The sequence below is a fragment of the Thalassophryne amazonica genome, chromosome 2, assembly GCF_902500255.1.
Source record: "Thalassophryne amazonica chromosome 2, fThaAma1.1, whole genome shotgun sequence".
Classification (NCBI taxonomy): domain Eukaryota; kingdom Metazoa; phylum Chordata; class Actinopteri; order Batrachoidiformes; family Batrachoididae; genus Thalassophryne; species Thalassophryne amazonica.
In genome coordinates this window covers 71192952-71211670 of record NC_047104.1, presented here as the reverse complement: position 1 = coordinate 71211670, position 18719 = coordinate 71192952, and the positions used below count along the sequence as shown (strand labels likewise).

General features: G+C 40.9%; 1 protein-coding gene across 1 annotated transcript in view; it reads right to left on the bottom strand.

Annotated features, from left to right (window-relative positions):
* Positions 1–2748: 2748 nt before the first annotated feature.
* The window catches only part of galnt2 (UDP-N-acetyl-alpha-D-galactosamine:polypeptide N-acetylgalactosaminyltransferase 2), a 233169-nt gene continuing 217198 nt past the window's right edge, over positions 2749–18719 (bottom strand). The window contains exons 12-16 of the mRNA XM_034187676.1: positions 15910–16002; positions 11434–11517; positions 9717–9843; positions 3537–3656; positions 2749–3307 (exon numbers count right to left, since the gene is read on the bottom strand). Coding sequence (XP_034043567.1) covers positions 3152–3307; positions 3537–3656; positions 9717–9843; positions 11434–11517; positions 15910–16002 — 580 coding nt within the window. The 3' untranslated portion in view covers positions 2749–3151. The remainder of the gene's footprint in view (positions 3308–3536; positions 3657–9716; positions 9844–11433; positions 11518–15909; positions 16003–18719) is intronic.

Here is an 18719-nt window from a genome sequence, read left to right as displayed (position 1 = left end):
TAGCAGACACAAAATATCTAATGTTGCAGGAACAGTCAGTGGGCCATCCTTAATTTTAATGTTGTCCTATGTAGAAATGGTTTTTAAGTTTTGAAAACATATCCCCCTATGCCCTTTATGGACAGGTCTGCAGAAACAGGCCACAGTCTCAAAGTTACAAATTTCCCTCCCTGCCACATAAACTGCACTATCAAGACACTGGATTTCCTGCGCTAATTTCCCAACTAAGCTAATGGATTCCAACATCTACATTAGTTCTAAGCCCTGCAGGTTCCCTAATCACCTGCTGTGTGGCCTGCTGCAGAGTCCTAATGTTACCCTCCCTGTAGTACTATGTACTAGAGCACTACGTTCACAGATAAGATGGCGGTGCCTTCCCAGGTAGAGTGAAGGCTGTCCGGCATCAGCAAGCCACAGCAACCCCAAAAAGAGGGGCAGTTATCAATTAAAGCGTTGCTGTCTACAAAACTGTGCCAGCCACCTATTCAATGATGTCATCCTGCTAAACACGTCATTACCCCGGGAGGGGAGGTGACCAGAGACTATTAATTGATGCTGACATCTTTCTGGAGAGATCACAAGTCCTCTCTCTGTCCATTTTTGTGACCTCCGAGTGTCTCATCCTAATATTGTTGCAGACATGAACAACTATGTGGCTATATCTAATGTCATGCTTCTTTGGCTGACTATTCTTGTGCAAAATCAGCACCCTAAGGTGAGAGGTAATGTCAGGTGCTCTGACCCCAGGAATACATTTAACATCAGCTGGTGTCAATAATCTAACTTCGCAGGTGATAGAATCCACTAGCACTAATGCACAGTGTTAGACGTGGAGAGCTATCAACAGGCATGTCAAAGGCTGAAAAATGCTTCACTGTTCGAACTGGCATCTGTGATCCAGGTACCACAACCAGGCCCTATGCGACTTCTTCCGCCTAACAACAGCCGATGCTGCTAAGCTAATGCTAAAGGACACGCTAGCCAGCCTGACACTAAATTTATCTGGAGTGCCCGTAACATCTAACTCCACTGAACTAAGAAACTGCTCTAGCTTCTAGACATGGCTCTCTAAGAGAACCATCCTTTGTCAACAATGCGCAAAATTAATGTAGAATGTAATGTAATTTGTGCAGCAGAAAATCCAAGCATGTAGCCAAGCTAGCACAAGCTAAGTACTAACAAAAATGCTAACCGCTGCTACTATTTACAAAGGAGTAAAATAATGAGCTACAATTCGCAGCAGTTGCACTTAAAAACTAACAGAAATGAATAAAAGAAACAATTATAACCTTGTATTAATTCAAAAAGCGCCGTTCATCCCAGACACCAAGGAAGCAGTCCGAATTCAACAAGGTCAATCATATAGCAGAGGCTTGTAGGAGTTTTGCAAACTCCTACAAGCTATTCTGAAAGTTCACGGTACTCCAACACAAGAAATTTTACATAGGCTATTCCTTTAATTTGTTGCCACTTTACTGAAACAGAAATCTCAGCCATTTTTGTGCTGGATGATATGAAAAATATTTGGTATCTCACCACAACAATGTAAATGTCACTTATCCATTTGTGTGTTTTGAATTCAGTTTAGGTGTGGTCCTTTTATGGTAAACTTCCTATAAAAAAATATAGACAGCCAAAATAAGATATCTTGAGTAGAAAAGACAATGTGTAAACTGAATCACTGCCTAGGGAGCAGTAAGAGCAGCGTGGAAGTCAAGAAAACACAATTCTGTGCAAAAATCTTAGGCATAAAATAATGAGGAAAAAACTCAGCTGCAACCGAAAAAAACCCAAAAAAAAAAACAAAAAAAAAACCCCACACTGAAAAGTGTTAAGCATTAAACATCAAAATACATCTGGTGTGACTACATTTACCTTTCTAACGCAATTGTCTCTGGTGACTTATCCCATAGATCATGTTTAACAAAAATTTCTGATTATTACTATTCTGTTTTCTTTGTGGAAGCACACATTGGCCTGTAAACCTACAAAGCAATCAGGATTTCTTACTAATTCTGCTGTGTTTTAAAATTTAACAAGAACAAATTTGGTCTATTTACTGACAAACTCAGGTAGAAACAATCCAAAGCCACATTTATAAATAAACACTAGCTGCATAAGACTTTTGCACAGTACTGTAAATCTCCTTTTTATCACTTCACCAGTATACCTTGAACATAAAACATATTTCAACAAGACAAGGCTGTTTTCACAAATGCAACAAAATAAGAAGAGATTTCTTTTCCTATGTATTTATGTCAAAGTGAGGATGTGGTCGCAGTGCTCAGGCCTGAAGATCAACTTTAGATCCTCAGGCTGGGCTTTAAGACATTTCTGAATTCAGGAATTACATTTCCTAGTCAGGGTCCAAAACCATCTGGGAAAGCTGTTCTCAAAACCACTTTCTTCTCAAGGTCGGAGACCTCAGATACAACTTAATAATAGAAAACAAAAATAATGACAATGAAAAAAAAATCACAACTTAACGTTCTTCTGTCCACTTCATTTCTGATTTGTTGATCATGTGAACCACTGATTAAATGAGGAAAAACGTCAATTTTCTCCATTCAATAAGTACTATAAGTAACCCTCACCAAGCCCATAGCCTGGCTCACAGCACGCATCTGTATGAAAAAAGGGTTCCTGCAACCATTCAAGGAAAATTAAGAGCAAGAAATAAAAAAAATATGAAAAATAAAATAACATAAAAACAACAGAGTTCTATTTCACCAGTATTGAAAGTTTAAAAAAGGCGGGGGGGGTGGGGGTGGGGGGTGGTGTGTCATCATAATTTGCTTCTGGAACCATCAATGAAAACACTGAGGTATGTCGTCTGAAAGCGAAGCCTCTTCATCATGATTATCAGTGTCACCATTCGTCCACTTTCTCCATTTACTCTATTATGGTCCTCAAGCTACTCCCCCCAATGGGTGTGGCTGTTTTTGGGGTGGGGAGCGGTGGAGTTATAGACATGATCGGCTACACCCACAGAAGAAACAATCTGAAGAACAGGTGGGAGAGGAGGAGCAAGAAAGATCCATTTCTCAATTAGGTTCATCTTTCTCCTTTTGTCTACGTCCTTCTGCTGGGTGACAGAGTCTGTGCGTGTCTCCATCCACTATCCTATTCTTCCTGTGGTCTTTAGCGCCCCCTAGGATTGTAAATTGAGGGTGAACTTCCACTGCTGGTTGAGGCTGGGGCTGCAGGTCTCCACGGTGAGCCCACCCATCCTGGCACTGCGGCTGTCGAGACACAGGTTACTGCCCACGTGGCGAAGCTTTGAGTTGGATTCAATCTGCTCCCATTTCTAGCAGGGGGATGGAGGACACACACACACACACACACACACACACACACACACACACACACACACACACACACACACACACACACACACACACACACACACACACACACACACACACACACACACACACACAAAAAAACAAACAAACATACAAATAACACTCAGAAATGTGCCTGAAAAATTACATTCACTGGCTATTTGTGCTCGTTTGCAGAGAAGAATGTTTCACCTGTCTGCTGTCATTCTCTCGACAGCCTTGTAACTTGATGAGAGAGCCAGCTGTTCTGTCCACCACAGTCAAACACAAGTCCATGTGTTTGACAGACTTATCCTTGGTCAGGGCCCATTCCTTAAAAAAAAAAAAAAAAAAAAAAGTTTGTTCATGATAATCTGACAGCAAATTTAGCTCCTGATCACAGTAATACTTCACCACACAAACATGACCCAATATTCTTACTCATGTGACAAGAACCCCATGTTGGTAATTTGTACCTTCGCATTTGATCAGTCCTCCCTGGGAAAATCATGACTGGCCCAAATGATGGATCAGTTCTTATATATTTAATTGTACTGTACACCCAGATTAGGGGTAGTGATTGCAACACAAATATGAGGGTTTTTTGGGGTGGGGATGGGGGGTAAAAAAGTTTTAAAATTTCAATGCAACTTTTTTTTTTGGTTTAAAATGTATTAAGTGATACTTCTTAAAACAAAGACATACACTTGGAAAGGGAGTGCTAAAAAATGTCAGCCACAAGAGCAAATATAAAAAATGGGAAACAAGAAAAAAAAAAAAAAAGTACAAAACAACAAAATTCAGATTCACATTGCATCTTAACAGATAAATAACAGTTTATAGTATGATGTGAAATACTGTACATTTATCAGCAAAGAGAAAATGAGAAATGCACAGCACATGGTATAACTGGAAAAAAAAGATTGAGAACTGACAGCATGTTGAATAACACAATGATTATTTTATGTGTTTTACTTGCTCCATGGGAATCACATTCTTGTTGTGTTTAACCAGTTCCATAACACTAACAGGACACAATTCTGCAATCTTCAACAACTACTGCAAAATAACAGTTTTTGGGTTATTCCTGTACTGGTTTGTGTCCTGGTACACAGCCCAGTCCAACAGAGACTCTGTCCCACACGAGTCTTTTCAGCAAAGATCAGATGCAACATAAAAATATGGAAGCGTATGGCATTCACTTTATAAATTTATTTTTTGGTTTGTTTTTTGGAGTAATTATTTGTGTTTTTCTGAGTAAGTTATTTTTTGTCTGTTTTTCGGAATAATTATTTCTGTTTTTCTGAGTAATTTATTTATTTATTTTAACATTTATTCTTTATTATTATTCACAGATCACATTACATAGCCAATATTGGTCACCAGGAGAAAGGAATAAAAGGAAAGGAGAAAAAAACAGCATAAAAAAACCTTGCTGTTACTAACAATACTATTACTGTGTAATGTTTAATAAAGTGCTGAGAACAAAACTGCTTCAATGCAACTTTTACCCATTTAGGAGTGGACCCCTATGAGTGATGGTGTTACATCAGGTTCTTTACAGAGTAGCCACTCCTATCTCTATGTTTCATAGAGATTTCTTATCCAGTCTGAATCTGCAATACATATTACAAATGTGCTGTGATAAAATTACACTACTTCCACCTCTCAATGTAAAACTAATCGAAAAGTATCAGAATTAAATGAGCAAATCTGACAAAACCTTTTCATGCAGTTTGCATGAAATGTAAAGTTTTCTCCTCTTGACGTATAAAAAAAAGTTCTGTTATAGAACACACCAGGTCTATTTGACTAATTCAAGTTAGTGCACAAAGAAACCTTTTAAAAAGATTCCTCTGTAGCATTGGAGTTTGACTCATTCACCTAGCTATGTAGTAAGTATTGCAAAATAACTGTGTGAATCTGATCTGGTGTACAACTTGACATGTAATCCCTCTGCACCAGTGATTCTATTTTTGCAGTAATGTGAGAGCCTGCTGACGGCTTCATATTAGCATGTGAATACACAAACATCTCTTCACAGTGAAAGTGCTCAAAGACAATTTTCACTCCTTTGAGAACAATGATGACACATTCTCAAGTAAAGGTGATGTAGATGGGAAGAGGAGGTATCATCCCAAATGTGAAGTGTGCAGCAGGTGTGTCTGTTGACTGTCCTTTAAAGGCCATTAAACCAGAGTATTTCTGAAGGACCAACATTTACTGTTATCCAGGGGTTTTCAAAATGTGGGAGAGTGAGCCCCCCCCCCCCCCGAGAACAAATGAATAGCTACCCCCCTCACGACACACAATTTCAACATCTTCGTGTGTTTCCTTTTATTCTTTTACACATCTTAAACACATTTTAAAAGCATTTGTGTGTTTTTAAGGAACTGTCTACGCATTTACACATTTTACAGCCTTTGTAAACATTTTAAACATGTTTTTAAAGAACTTTCTATTCTTCCACACATTTTACACCCTTTTCAAACATTCTAAACATGTTTTTAAAGAACTTTCTATTCTTCTATTTTTATCTTTTGTCATATTTTAAACATCGTTTTTTTAAACATTTAAACAGCTCTGTGTGTTTTTAAATGTCTTTGGCAGAACTAACACATTTTAACATAAATAATAAGAGATGGATATTGATAAGATTTTATTGATATCGATGCCATTATTGATTCCGCTTATCGATCCAAATCCTTACCGAATCCCTTATCAAGACCACCTGTGAATTTTTGTGTACTACAAGTAGGCTTTACAGGTTTTCTATGTCAGTAACATTTTATTGAGTCTTAAGGAAAATAAATATGAAATTGGTCACTGGATTCTTGATTTCTGGACATAAATAAAAATAAACAAAATCTGTAGTTTTTCTCAAAAGCATTTCCTTTCAGACATTAATGGCACAAATTTGTACCACCATACCTCTGAGCTGAGCTCTCGCAGCCGGCTGTGCTGCAAGTCAACATCAGTGTAATTCATAAAGAATGCAGGACATCTCATTTTTGGAGGAAAAAACATATTAGTCTGTTGTAGTTTGTTGTCTGTGTTACAATGTTTGGAAAGAGGTGCCAAGATTTAAACGGTGATTCGCTTTGAAGTTATTAATTCTGGCCGGACTGTAACTTGACTCGGCAGAAAGCGGGGCAGCATTTGGAGCTGTGCAAAGGGATCGGAGGATGATTCTCGTTTCTTTCCGCAAACAAGACAAGAGTCCCAGTTACTGACTTTAATCCGCACAAAAGTGACTCACGATTGACATTTTTAAATGGCTTTGAGAGGGGTTAAGAAGCGGACTTGTCGCTTCTGAAAAGCAGTGAAGCAATGAACCAATGAAGCAGAGGATCAGAGCACTGCTTCATTGTTTCAAGCTTCAAAGCGGAGCTGTTACAGAAGCGGATGATTACAGACCTGCGGCAGGGTCTGCAATCAATGTAAAGAAATGATAATTTTCCCAATAAAACACCCTCAAAAACAACACAAGCTCTAAAGGACCGATAAGGAACTCGTTAAGCAAAAAGGTTATTGATTTCGGTGGATCGAATCATTTCTTAATGATTCTCAAAAAGAACCGGTTCATGATAGCCATCCCTCATGCATCCCTGAATAACTCTGGCTCCCCACCAGGGGGGCGTGCCTCACAGTTTGAAAGCCACTGCTTTCTGCCACATTAGTGACCTTTTGAGTGTATCTACAGTGCATCCAGAAATTATTCACAGCGCTTCACTTTTTCCACATTTTGTTATGTTACAGCCTTATTTTTTGCAAATTTATTTAAAAAATAAACAAAAAGACAAAGAAATCACATATACAACCCCAGGAAAAAAATTATGGAATCACCGGCCTCGGAGGATGTTCATTCAGTTGTTTCATTTTGTAGAAAAAAAGCAGATCACAGCCATGACACAAAACTAAAGTCATTTCAAATGGCAACTTTCTGGCTTTAAGAAACACTATAAGAAATCAAGAAAAAAAAGATTGTGGCAATCAGTAACGGTTACTTTTTTAGACCAAGCAGAGGAAAAAAATATGGAATCACTCAATTCTGAGGAAAAAATTATGGAATCACCCTGTAAATTTTCATCCCCCAAATTAACACCTGCATCAAATCAGATCTGCTCATTGACATTGACTCTATGCCATGACATTGACCCTGTGTGTCTTTTTGCAAGGAATGTTTTTGCAGTTTTTGCTCTATGGCAAGATGCATTATCATCTTGAAAAATGATTTCATCATCCCCAAACATCCTTTCAATTGTCCAAAATATCAACATAAACTTGTGCATTTATTGATGATGTAATGACAGCCATCTCCCCAGTGCCTTTACCTGACATGCAGCCCCATATCATCAATGACTGTGTAAATTTACATGTTCTCTTCAGGCAGTCATCTTTATAAATCTCATTGGAAAGGCACCAAACAAAAGTTCCAGCATCATCACCTTGCCCAATGCAGATTCGAGATTCATCACTGAATATGACTTTCATCCAGTCATCCACAGTCCACGATTGCTTTTCCTTAGCCCATTGTAACCTTGTTTTTTTCTGTTTAGGTGTTAATGATGCCTTTCGTTTAGCTTTTCTGTATGTAAATCCCATTTCCTTCAGGCGGTTTCTTACAGTTCGGTCACAGACGTTGACTCCAGTTTCCTCCCATTCGTTCCTCATTTGTTTTGTTGTACATTTTTCGATTTTTGAGACATATTGCTTTAAGTTTTCTGTCTTGACGCTTTGATGTCTTCCTTAGTCTATCAGTATGTTTGCCTTTAACAACCTTCCCATGTTGTTTGTATTTGGTCCAGAGTTTAGACACAGCTGACTGTGAACAACCAACATCTTTTGCAACATTGCAAAACTCTTAAGAGTTTGATAATCTTCTCCTTTGTTTCAATTGACATCTCTCGTGTTGGAGCCATGATTCATGTCAGTCCACTTGGTGCAACAGCTCTCCAAGGTGTGTTCACTCCTTTTTAGATGCAGACTAACGAGCAGATCTGATATGATGCAGGTGTTAGTTTTGGGGATGAAAATTTACAGGGTGATTCCATAATTTTTTCCTCAGAATTGAGTGATTCCATATTTTTTTCCTCTGATTGGTCTGAAAAAATAACCATTACTGATTGCCACAATCATTTTTTCTTGATTTCTTATAGTGTTTCTTAAAGCCAGAAAGTTGCCATTTGAAATGACTTTAGTTTTGTGTCATGTCTGTGATCTGCTTTTTTTCTACAAAATTAAACAACTGAATGAACATCCTCCGAGGCCGGTGATTCCATAATTTTTGCTAGGGGTTGTATATAAGTATTCACAGTTTTTGTCATGAAGCTCAAAAATGAGCTCAGGTGCATCCTGTTTCTACTGATCATCCTTGAAATGTTTCTACAGCTTAATTGGAGTCCACCTGGGGTAAATTCAGTTACCTGGGCATGATTTGGAAAGACACACACCTGTCTCACAGTTGACAGTGCATGCCAAAGCACAAACCAAGCATGAAGTTAAAGGAATTGTCTGTCGACCTCTGATTTACTGCTTATGTATTACATATAGCAAATATTTTCTTTTTGCATTTAATGTGGTCTTGCTTATGCTGGTCTACTGTTGCTTAATTTAATGTAAAGCAAACTGAGTAATTTTAAAATCAAGTGTGCTACAGTAAATAAATACATAAATAAAACTGTTAATGTATAAACTGTAAGAATACAAAATAAGAGTGCTCTGGGAGCACAATATCCCCTGCTGACAAATACTGCTTTGGTACAAGTGCTTGCTACATTCAGATAACATATCAAGGACTTGTACCAAGTTTCACAAAATTAATCCTAAATATGTCAGGAGTTGATTTCAGAATTCAGGCACCAATTCATGAAACTGGCAGTGCCTAGATTTGTTAATCAAGGGCCATAACACTGGTAAAATGGGCCCAACTCTAATGATATGATAATATGCATACGATTACCAACCTATAACAAGGACTTGCACCAAGTTTCACAAAATTCCTCCTAAAAACATGAGAGGAGTTGATTTCAGAACACTGACACCGTTTTTGGGACGGACGAACAGACAGAAATCGCCATGACAAAACCCCCTTTGGGCCTTCAGCCAGCAAGGGATAAAAATTAAATTTAACCATTCACTCTATTTAACCATAAATACTGCTAAATGCAGGATGATTAAGTTCAAGGTTCTCGTCAGTTTTCCCTGAACTTTCTTTTTGCACACTCATTGTAAAATTCCAGTTATGGGTAACATGTGTTTGGTGTAAAAAAAAAAAGAAAAAAGCAATCCGGTGAGATATCTTCTGAGCTTCCACCACAAGTGCCACCATCTACAAAGTTGTGAGCAAGGATTTGACAAGCTGACCTGTGTGTGTCAACGAGGCAAAGGTACCTGGTTTCCCCCGGCATTGTGGCATTCGTAGACACCCACAACGCCGTCGGCAAAATGACCCAAAGTGTCCAGACAGTTTCCTCCCTGCTGTAGGGCTCCAAATGCTATGTCCTGGTGGTCTGGGACCCTAAACGCACACAGACATGCCCAAATCATTTTGATGTTGTCCAATTTATTTGTAGAGGATGTCATTCAAATACTATTAAAAACAACAAATTTTATATTTGTATTTTACATAAAATCTAGTTAGCTGAGAATAGAGGAAATTTGAAAAGTGTGAAAATACCACTAGTACTACTTGTCAGTCAGTCTATTACAGACTAGGACAACACTGCACAACAAAAAAGAAAAGAGAAAGAGGAAAAAAGAGGAAAAAAAATGTAGAAAAAGTAAAGTTCAAAAGTTCCAAAAATGCAGCTCAAATGTTTAGAAAAACAGCTCAGAGCTCATTTCCAGAAGTTTGTTTGGTTGAGTCAGCTGCATGCTGCCAGTATCTTCTTTTGTTTTCCAGAATTTCCCAGTTTCTGTGAACTGCTTCGGGGCCTTCCCTCACTACTGTGCACCATCTGACCCAGTCATTCCCCAATGTCTCCAGCTGCTGATAGCTGATATCCGCCAGGCCAAGGTGATGTTTTACCATTTCCTTAAACCGCAGTCGTGGTCGACCATGGGGTCTTGTCCACTCCTTCAGCTCAGAAAACAGCAGGTCCCGCGGCAGTCGTTCTTCAGACATCCTGATTACATGTTCAGTCCATCCGAGTTGCAAGCGGATTCCATAGCTGGTATGCCCGCCTGCCTCAGGACTCAATGTTGGTAATACCCATCAGTCCATGGTCTTTCCAGGTAATACCTATCAGTCTGTGAAGATGGCATTGGACCAGGACAGACAACCGTTGGACATGATGGGCATACAAGTTTGATACCTCTAGTCCATTTTTTTCCAACAGCCGCTGGATACCATCCAGTGTGTGTACCACCAAAGCAGAGTCATCGGCACAGAGGAGCTCGTGAATGTGCTTTACGCATTCACAAGCTGAGATTTTAGTTGTGTAAGGTTGAAGAGTCCACCATCCGATCAAGTTTGGATGTAAATTCCGTCCAGTGTATCATCCAATATTTCTTCAATTACAGCGGCTAGAAACAGTGCAAACAGAATTGGAGCCAATATGCATCCCTGTTTAACCCCGTGAAAGACCTGGAAGAAGTCAGAGGCCTCAACACTGACAGTCACCGTGGCTCACATGTCCGTGTAGAAGGACTTCATGACATCCAGCAGCCTTGATGGACAGCCATACTTCTCCAGAATGCGTCATAAGATGTCCCTTCCCACAGAATCAAAGGCCTTCGTGATGTCTAAATTGACGATGTACAGTGACATCCTTTGTTCAACAGCCTGTGCTTGAAGTTGTCTCAGTGCAAAGATCAGATCTGTGACCGCACTGACTCTTCAATAGTATTCCCTCCAAGATTGCTTGCAATCTTGATAAAGTGACCTTGGCCAGTACTTTGCTAGCAATACTGAGAAGCGAGATACTCCGGGAGTTGCTACAGTCACGTCGATCATCCTTGCACTTACAGTCACTATCATGTAAAAAATGGCTTCAAATCAGAGGCATGCTACATCCGGTCACAGTGATGAAGGTGAAACGTTCCCTAAATATAATTTAAAATCACAGCAAATAAATACTGTGGTTAATCCTTTATACCATTTTCTTACCGCAGTTCGGGGTATACGTTCTCTAGGTACCATTTGAAAGGCTGACAGCCCAGTCTCTTCTTCATCTCCAGACGACTCTGGATACTGAGCGAGACAGAAAGACAGAAAGCCCAACAGAGGCTTAGGCTGTAAATCAGTGACTCTCTATGTTCAGTGAATTACAACCCTCCTCAGCCATTATGTAAGTGCACAGTGTATATCAGAAAACGCTACATGCCTCCCTTAAGTCAAAAAGTGCTTTGGTTTGCAATGGAGAGAAATGTCAAAATGTGTTCTCAAAATGTCATGCTTTATAAACACTTCATCTTTGTCTCACGGCACTGTATGAATGCAAAAGTGTTTGTTGTTCTGGAAAAAAAAAAAAGTCTATTCAACAGTATTCTTCTACCATGCAGACAAAGTGCACAGGCAAAAGAATTCACCAATTATGCATGGATATAATGCACAAAGTACTTAAAATAACTAAATGTCACAAATAAAAACTAACAGCATAACTACGAGTGTCTTCAATTTTCTTTTAGTATCACATGAAAGACACACCTACGTACCACTGCAAATTAACTTGGCCTGCTTTTTTCAACATACAAAAACTTAAAAAATAATTGTAATAATAAAATTAAGTCTGAGCTCATCCTCCTTTTGTGCTTGACATACAGTGAGGCAAATAAGTATTTGATCTACTGTCGATTTTGTAAGATTTCCCACCTACAAAGAATGGAGAGGTCTGTAATTTTTATCGTAGGTACACTTCAACTGTGAGAGATAGAATCTAAAAATAAAAAAATAAAAAATCAGAAAATCACATTGTATGATTTTTAAATAATTAATTTGCATTTTATTGCATGAAATAACTATTTGATACAACAGAAAAACAGACCATAATATTTGGTACAGAAACCTTTGTTTGCAATTAAAGAGGTCAGACGTTTCCTGTAGTTCTTGACCAAGTTTGCACACTGCAGCAGGGATTTTGGTCCACTCCTCCATACAGATCTTCTCCAGATCTTTCAGGTCTTGAGTTTCAGCTCCCTCCAAAGATTTTCTATCGAGTTCAGGTCTGGAGACTGATTATGCCACTCCAGGACTGTTGTATGGCTGGGGGGCCTGGCTGCCTTTTTGTTTCTGTCTTTTGTTTTTCCTTCCAGGTGGCTTGCATTTGGGACTGAGTGGCTGTGTTGCTGAGGTTATCAGGACCTCACCCTGATCACCTGCGGCTCGTCAGGACTCACAGCTGAGGTGCATCTATATGGATTGGAACATGGTGGCATTTAAGACTGGAGTATACAGTGTGTATTTGCCAGAGACCCGACCTTGTGACCAGACGGGTGAGATCGTCGTCTCGGGAGCCATCTCATCATCAGTGGATGCAGAGAACGTCCAGGGTTTGATGCACGGTCTGTGAAAGAGGAGGGGGTGAGGTCTCACGCTCGTCAGCACACTTCCTGAGGTACGTTAGATTTTGTGACTAACATTTATACAGTCAGTAAATGTGGTGTCCCTCACACCTTTATTATATTGAGCTGTATGTTAGTCATGTATCGGCTTCCACTGCAGTGGAGTTTTGTGAACTGGATGTTCCATGCCTGCAGGTTGGGAAGCTGATTAGTAATCAAGCCAGGAAGTGTTTGCTGTTTGTACACCTTTAAGTGTTCTCTCTGTGTGTAGAGTGTGGACTCACATAATGGTTCCTTCTTTCACAGACTCGGTTTGTTGCGGCCACCTGGGGGGTGTCGGCGGGGTCCTTGGGTCCGAACAGCTTCTGGCTCCGGACCGTTAGCGCTGCTGGGAGCGCACCACGCCAGACCGCACTTTCTTTTGTTGTTTTTTGTATCACTGTTATGTATTAAATTCAGTTATCCTTTGTACCGTGCTCTGCTTATTTCATACTGGGTCCTTCAAACGCTGGTCGGTTCTCCGAGCTGCGTCCGACACATAACACAGGACATTGAAATGCTTCTTACGGAGCCACTCCTTAGTTGCCCTGGGTGTGTGTTTGGGCTCATTGTCATGCTGGAAGAGCCAGCCATGAATCATTTTCAATGCTCCTACTGACGGAAGGAGGCTGTTTGCCAAAATCTCACGATACATGACCCCATCCATCCTCCCTTCAATACGGTGCAGTCGTCTTGTCCCCTTTGCAGAAAACCATCCACAAAAATGATGTTTCCACCCCCATGCTTCATGGTTGGAATGGTGTTCTTGGTGTTTCTGTGTAGGCTCTCACTTGTCCAGGTGGTTTCCATAGTAGAGAAGAGTCAAGCTTCTCTACTATGTTCTTGGGGTTGTTCTTATCCGTCAAACACAGCAAGCGGAGTTGATACCAAAAAACAGAATTTGGTCTCATCTGACCATACGACCTTCTCCCATGCCTCCTCGGGATCACCCAGATGGTCACTGGTGAACTTCAAATGGCCTGGACATGTGCTGGCTTGAGCAGGGGGACCTTGCTGCCCTGCAGGATTTTAAACCATGACGGTGTAGTGTGTCACTAATGTAATTTTTGTGACTGTGGTTCCAGCTCTCTGCAGGTCACTGAGCAGGTCCTCCTGTGTAGTTCTGGGCTTTCTCAGAATCATCCTTACCCCACGTTGCTGGTTGATAGGTGATCAAATTCTGATTTCATGCATTAAAATGCAAATTAATTATTTAGAAATGAACCATACAATCATGATTTTGTGATTTTGTTTTTTTTAATTCTGTCTTGTCACAAATGAAGTGTACCTATGATAAAAAAAATTACAAATCTCTCCATTCTTTGTAGGTGGGAAAACTTGCAAAATCAACAGTGGATCAAATACATATTTGCCTCACTGTATAAACACTGGCTGTATGGACACTGAGAAGGCATTATCACAGTGCAGACTTAAGGACTCATTATTTTTTAATAATTTTAAGGAAATTAAAACTTGCTATACAAATCCTAAAACAAGCAATACGTTAAAAGCATGGTAGCTTGTACGTCATCTTGAGGGAAGATCAAATATTACATCCATGTTCACCCTACTAATAAACAATCCTGCATTTCCCCCAGGCTCTTTAGACCCTGGTTTTCAATTATGGTTCAATAACAATATTAAATTTCTCAGTGATTTTTTTTTCTTACAAGATGAACTGTCAGATGTCATTTGAAGAACTCACTCACGTTTTCTGCGGATGCCACGGCCACTACGTTTTTGTGAAAACGTACGGAGGCAGTAGCAAGAGGAGGGAGGGAGTACGTTCAACGCACGTCTCTAGGAGCGTAACGATAAAGAGAGATGACAATAATGCAGTGTGGGTGTGTGTGTGTGTGTGTGTTGGGGGGGTGTCGCTTTTCTTTTTTATGAGCGGGACCGGAGTGGCAGGTGTTTTTTGGCATCGGCGATGCATGAGCATGTCCAGCCTGCAGCGGTCAGTTGTACGAGTGTTTACTTGCCTCGAAAAGTTACAGCTAGTTACTGAAGATGTGGAGTGTGTGTTGCTGACGTTTGGAAATAAAGTCCAAGTTCAAGTGAGAAGCTGCGTTGTGCATGCAAGTTTGTCGGCCTCCAAATCCGTACTGCCTACGTATGGATTTGGTTAATTTAATAGTAAGTGAATGAAAATGTGCCGCTTTGAATCCGTACTGAGGCAGTACTCACAACGTGCGTCATCTGTACTGCTGGTGAATCCGCAGCCTGACCGCAGCGAAAGTTCTGCATGCACTAAAACCTCTACGGCGTGTCTGCGTGCTCCTAAATTCGTACTGAGGCAGTACGGATCTCCAAATTTAGCCCACGTTTTTACAAGTAGACTGCACGCACGTGCAAGTACGGCGGGTTGTGACCACGGCTTTACTGATCACCCTGAAATATATGCGGTTGAGAAAATGCTATTTCAACAACAATTGAAAGTCTCTAAGTTAATTTTACCGGCCGGACCCGACCGCGGGGGGTCGCGACAGGAAAAACACCTCTGTTGGAAACCTTAACGGGCAAGTTGGAACATGCCCAAGCTGTTAAACAATTTCTCAGTTACTCACTTGTTGAAAGCTATCAAAAGCCGCCTGAATTTTACAAATGGTTTTCAACACGGAGGTGTTTTTCCTGTCGCGGAGCACACAGATTCGCCGAGTCGTCTAATAGACCTCGTAGATGAAAAGATATGGGATATTATTTGGTCTTTTGCAAAAAAGATTTCAATTTGTACTCGGACAAGAGCAATACAATTTAAAATTTTACATAGATTACATATATCTTCTCATCACAGGCATCTATTTCTTTCAAGCATCTAATAACTGTTCTTTTTAGTTAATGCAGAATGCATTCAGCTGATGGATGCAGCTTTTTTGGAACTACAGGATCATTGCCTGGAGACACTGCAGTCAGAGAGGTAAACCAGACTTTCCTTTTAAAGCTAACATAACTTTTACACTGCTTAGCTTTTACTACATCTGCCTGTAATCTTCTGCATTGGATGTGTTCTGCTCCATTGTGTCTCAGACTCGAGGCAACTTACTTTCCATAGGGAACATTTCTAGCCGACGGGACAGCGGCATAGTAGAAGTTTTTATACTCGTCCATCCACACCTCGGCTGCTCGTCTTGTGTTCCTGAAAGAGGAATGAGTGGAAAAGACAGGAGAGACAACAAGAAGGAGGTGAGAACAGAATGGAACAACAGGCAAGTGTGATGGATGACAGAAAAAGGACAAATGAAGGATGAAGTGTGGGAAGGAAACTCTCCTAATTAGACCTGCTCAGTGTGTGTGGTCGTGCACAGCAGGAGCCAGACAAAAGCATGCATGTACACTTACTCATGCACATTTTTCAAATATACACCCAGTGGAAGAGAGCTTAGAGCCACTGCTGAGAAAGAGACGTTTACAGTGCATCCGGGAAGTATTCCCAGAACCTCGCTTTTTCCACATTTTTATTATGTAACAGCCTTGTCCCAAAACAGATTACACTCATCCCCCCCCCCCCCCCACAATATTCTACTGACAACACCCCATAATGACAACATGAGATAAATTTATTTATTTATTTCTGCTAATTTATTAAAAATAAAGAATCTAATACCCCCTCACACATATGGCGTCAGAATGACGAATCGGCGCATATCTGAAAAGTGTCGGGCTTCAGTTCCAAAACGTTCAGACCACCTGCGAGAGTCCACACAGTTGGTCAAAATTGGCTGGCGGCCACGAGTGTGACGCACATGTTCAAAACCCTCTGGACGCCGTTGAGATGGGACACCTATCCAATGGTGGCCCATGTGCAGTCTGAGGACCATCTGACCGCAATTTACATATTCTGATGGCGGCAAAACGGGATCCGAAACAATTTGAGCGCATACATGGGAACCTAGAGATGGATCTGGCACAGCAAAGCCTGCCGGTATGACCTGCATGTGCCACAGATAATAATGTCCACCCTCCCCCCCTTCCCGGAACGCAAAGGAACTGTTGAAATGTATGTGGCACACGTCATCATGATAATAATTATGAATTATTATCATGTACAGTGAATGTGAACAGTGGCTATCAAACCGAAAGCAGCACCGTGCACTACTGTGTGCACGCCGCCATAAATCTGAACAGGTTGTTATATCCGCAATAGACCTTACAGTACAGATATTTGTCTCTTCCTTCCCATGGGCAATGTAAATAATGTGAACTACCATCTCTATCATATCTGTATATAATACGGGCAGCTGCACCTCCCCATGGTCTCATGGGCAGTAACATGTCATTGCACGTGTCAGGCTCGGAGCTGAACGAATCTCACCGCTGTAATATATGATCACCTTCTAACTCTCTAGGAGATATGACATGGAACTGTTGTGTCAGGCCATGACAGCATTAATAAACATGAGTCTCACCTAAAACAATAGCCCAGGAGTGTTTCACAGTGCAGACGTGGAGCTGAGACCGCAACCTGTGGTTAAAATCCTCTCACCCAGCTGCTGTGTGCTGGAATCAACCATGCAAAAATAAATCCCATGTGATAATCCAACCATTGCGGTGTCCAGAGTTGTGTTGCGCTGCTCAAGTGAGCCAAAACACACAAAAAAATAAAGTTCCTTGGAAAAGCTGCATCTGATGCATGGGACAGCATGGTCCACTGCCAGCAGTGTCCAGCAGCTGGCAATGGTGCACACCGTGTGCCAAGCACACACGTGCACACATAGCTGCTCATTCGGCCATTTGGAACACACACACACACACACCTTTTGATCACGTCATCAGTGCAGCACCTCTGCTCTACGCATACACAGACATACAAGAGCGCAGATGTGATTGCATGAGTGATTGCGTGACACCACCATGCTGGCTTTGATACATATGTTGTGAGTCCGGCCCATATGTTGGTTGTACTCCAATGCTCAGTGCCGGCAGGGACTGTGCAAAGGGAGAAACCCAGTGTTCCCTCTCACTCTTGTCCCGTGGATGCCATCGTGCAGGTGTGGACGAGGCAATCTGGATGCGTTCGGACACTGCTTGACCATGCCTTTTTTCCTACCAACTGTGTCGGATTATGGCAATATTTGCAGTGTCAGGCTGGTTCCTGCACATTCTTGCTATGTGTGATGGGGGCTTAAGAAATCACATGCATATAAGTATTCACACTCTTTGCTCAATATTTTGTTGACGCACCTTTGGCAGCAATTACAGCCTCAAGTCTTCTTGAATATGATGCCACAAGCTTGGCACACCTATCTTTGGGCAGTTTTGCTCATTCATCTTTGCAGCACCTCTCAAGCTCCATCAGGTTGGATGGGGAGTGTCAGTGCACAGCCATTTTCAGATCTCTCCAGAGAAGTAACTTAGTCTCCCTAAGTAACTGCCTGTTTGAGGCAAAAATCATTCTAGTGGTACCTAAGGATCATCCAAAGAGACAAAGTCACCTGAGCTCACTGATTAGTGTCCAAGTCTCAAAACCATATAGTAAGACAGGTAGCAACAGGACCCTAAAGGCTTGGACCATCATTCTCCAGCAAAGATAACCGCATCACCAAACAAATAAAGACTGATTAAAGATGTCATCTTTGGTGATCCAGCTCATTAAAGACCTTACTTTACTTACTTTAAAATGTGTCAATGTGACTTATTGCTGCCGACATATAATAAGCACATAACACACTTCAGATCAGTACGCAGGCTCAACCAAAAGCTGATGTTTGTAGAAAAGTCCCTGAACTTGGTGTAAATAGTCAGGTCCATTTGTATTTGGACAGTAACAGTTTTTGTCATCTTTTTTCCATACACCACCACAGTGGAGATGAAATGAAACAAAATGTGCTTATAGTCTCGGCTTTCAACGTGATA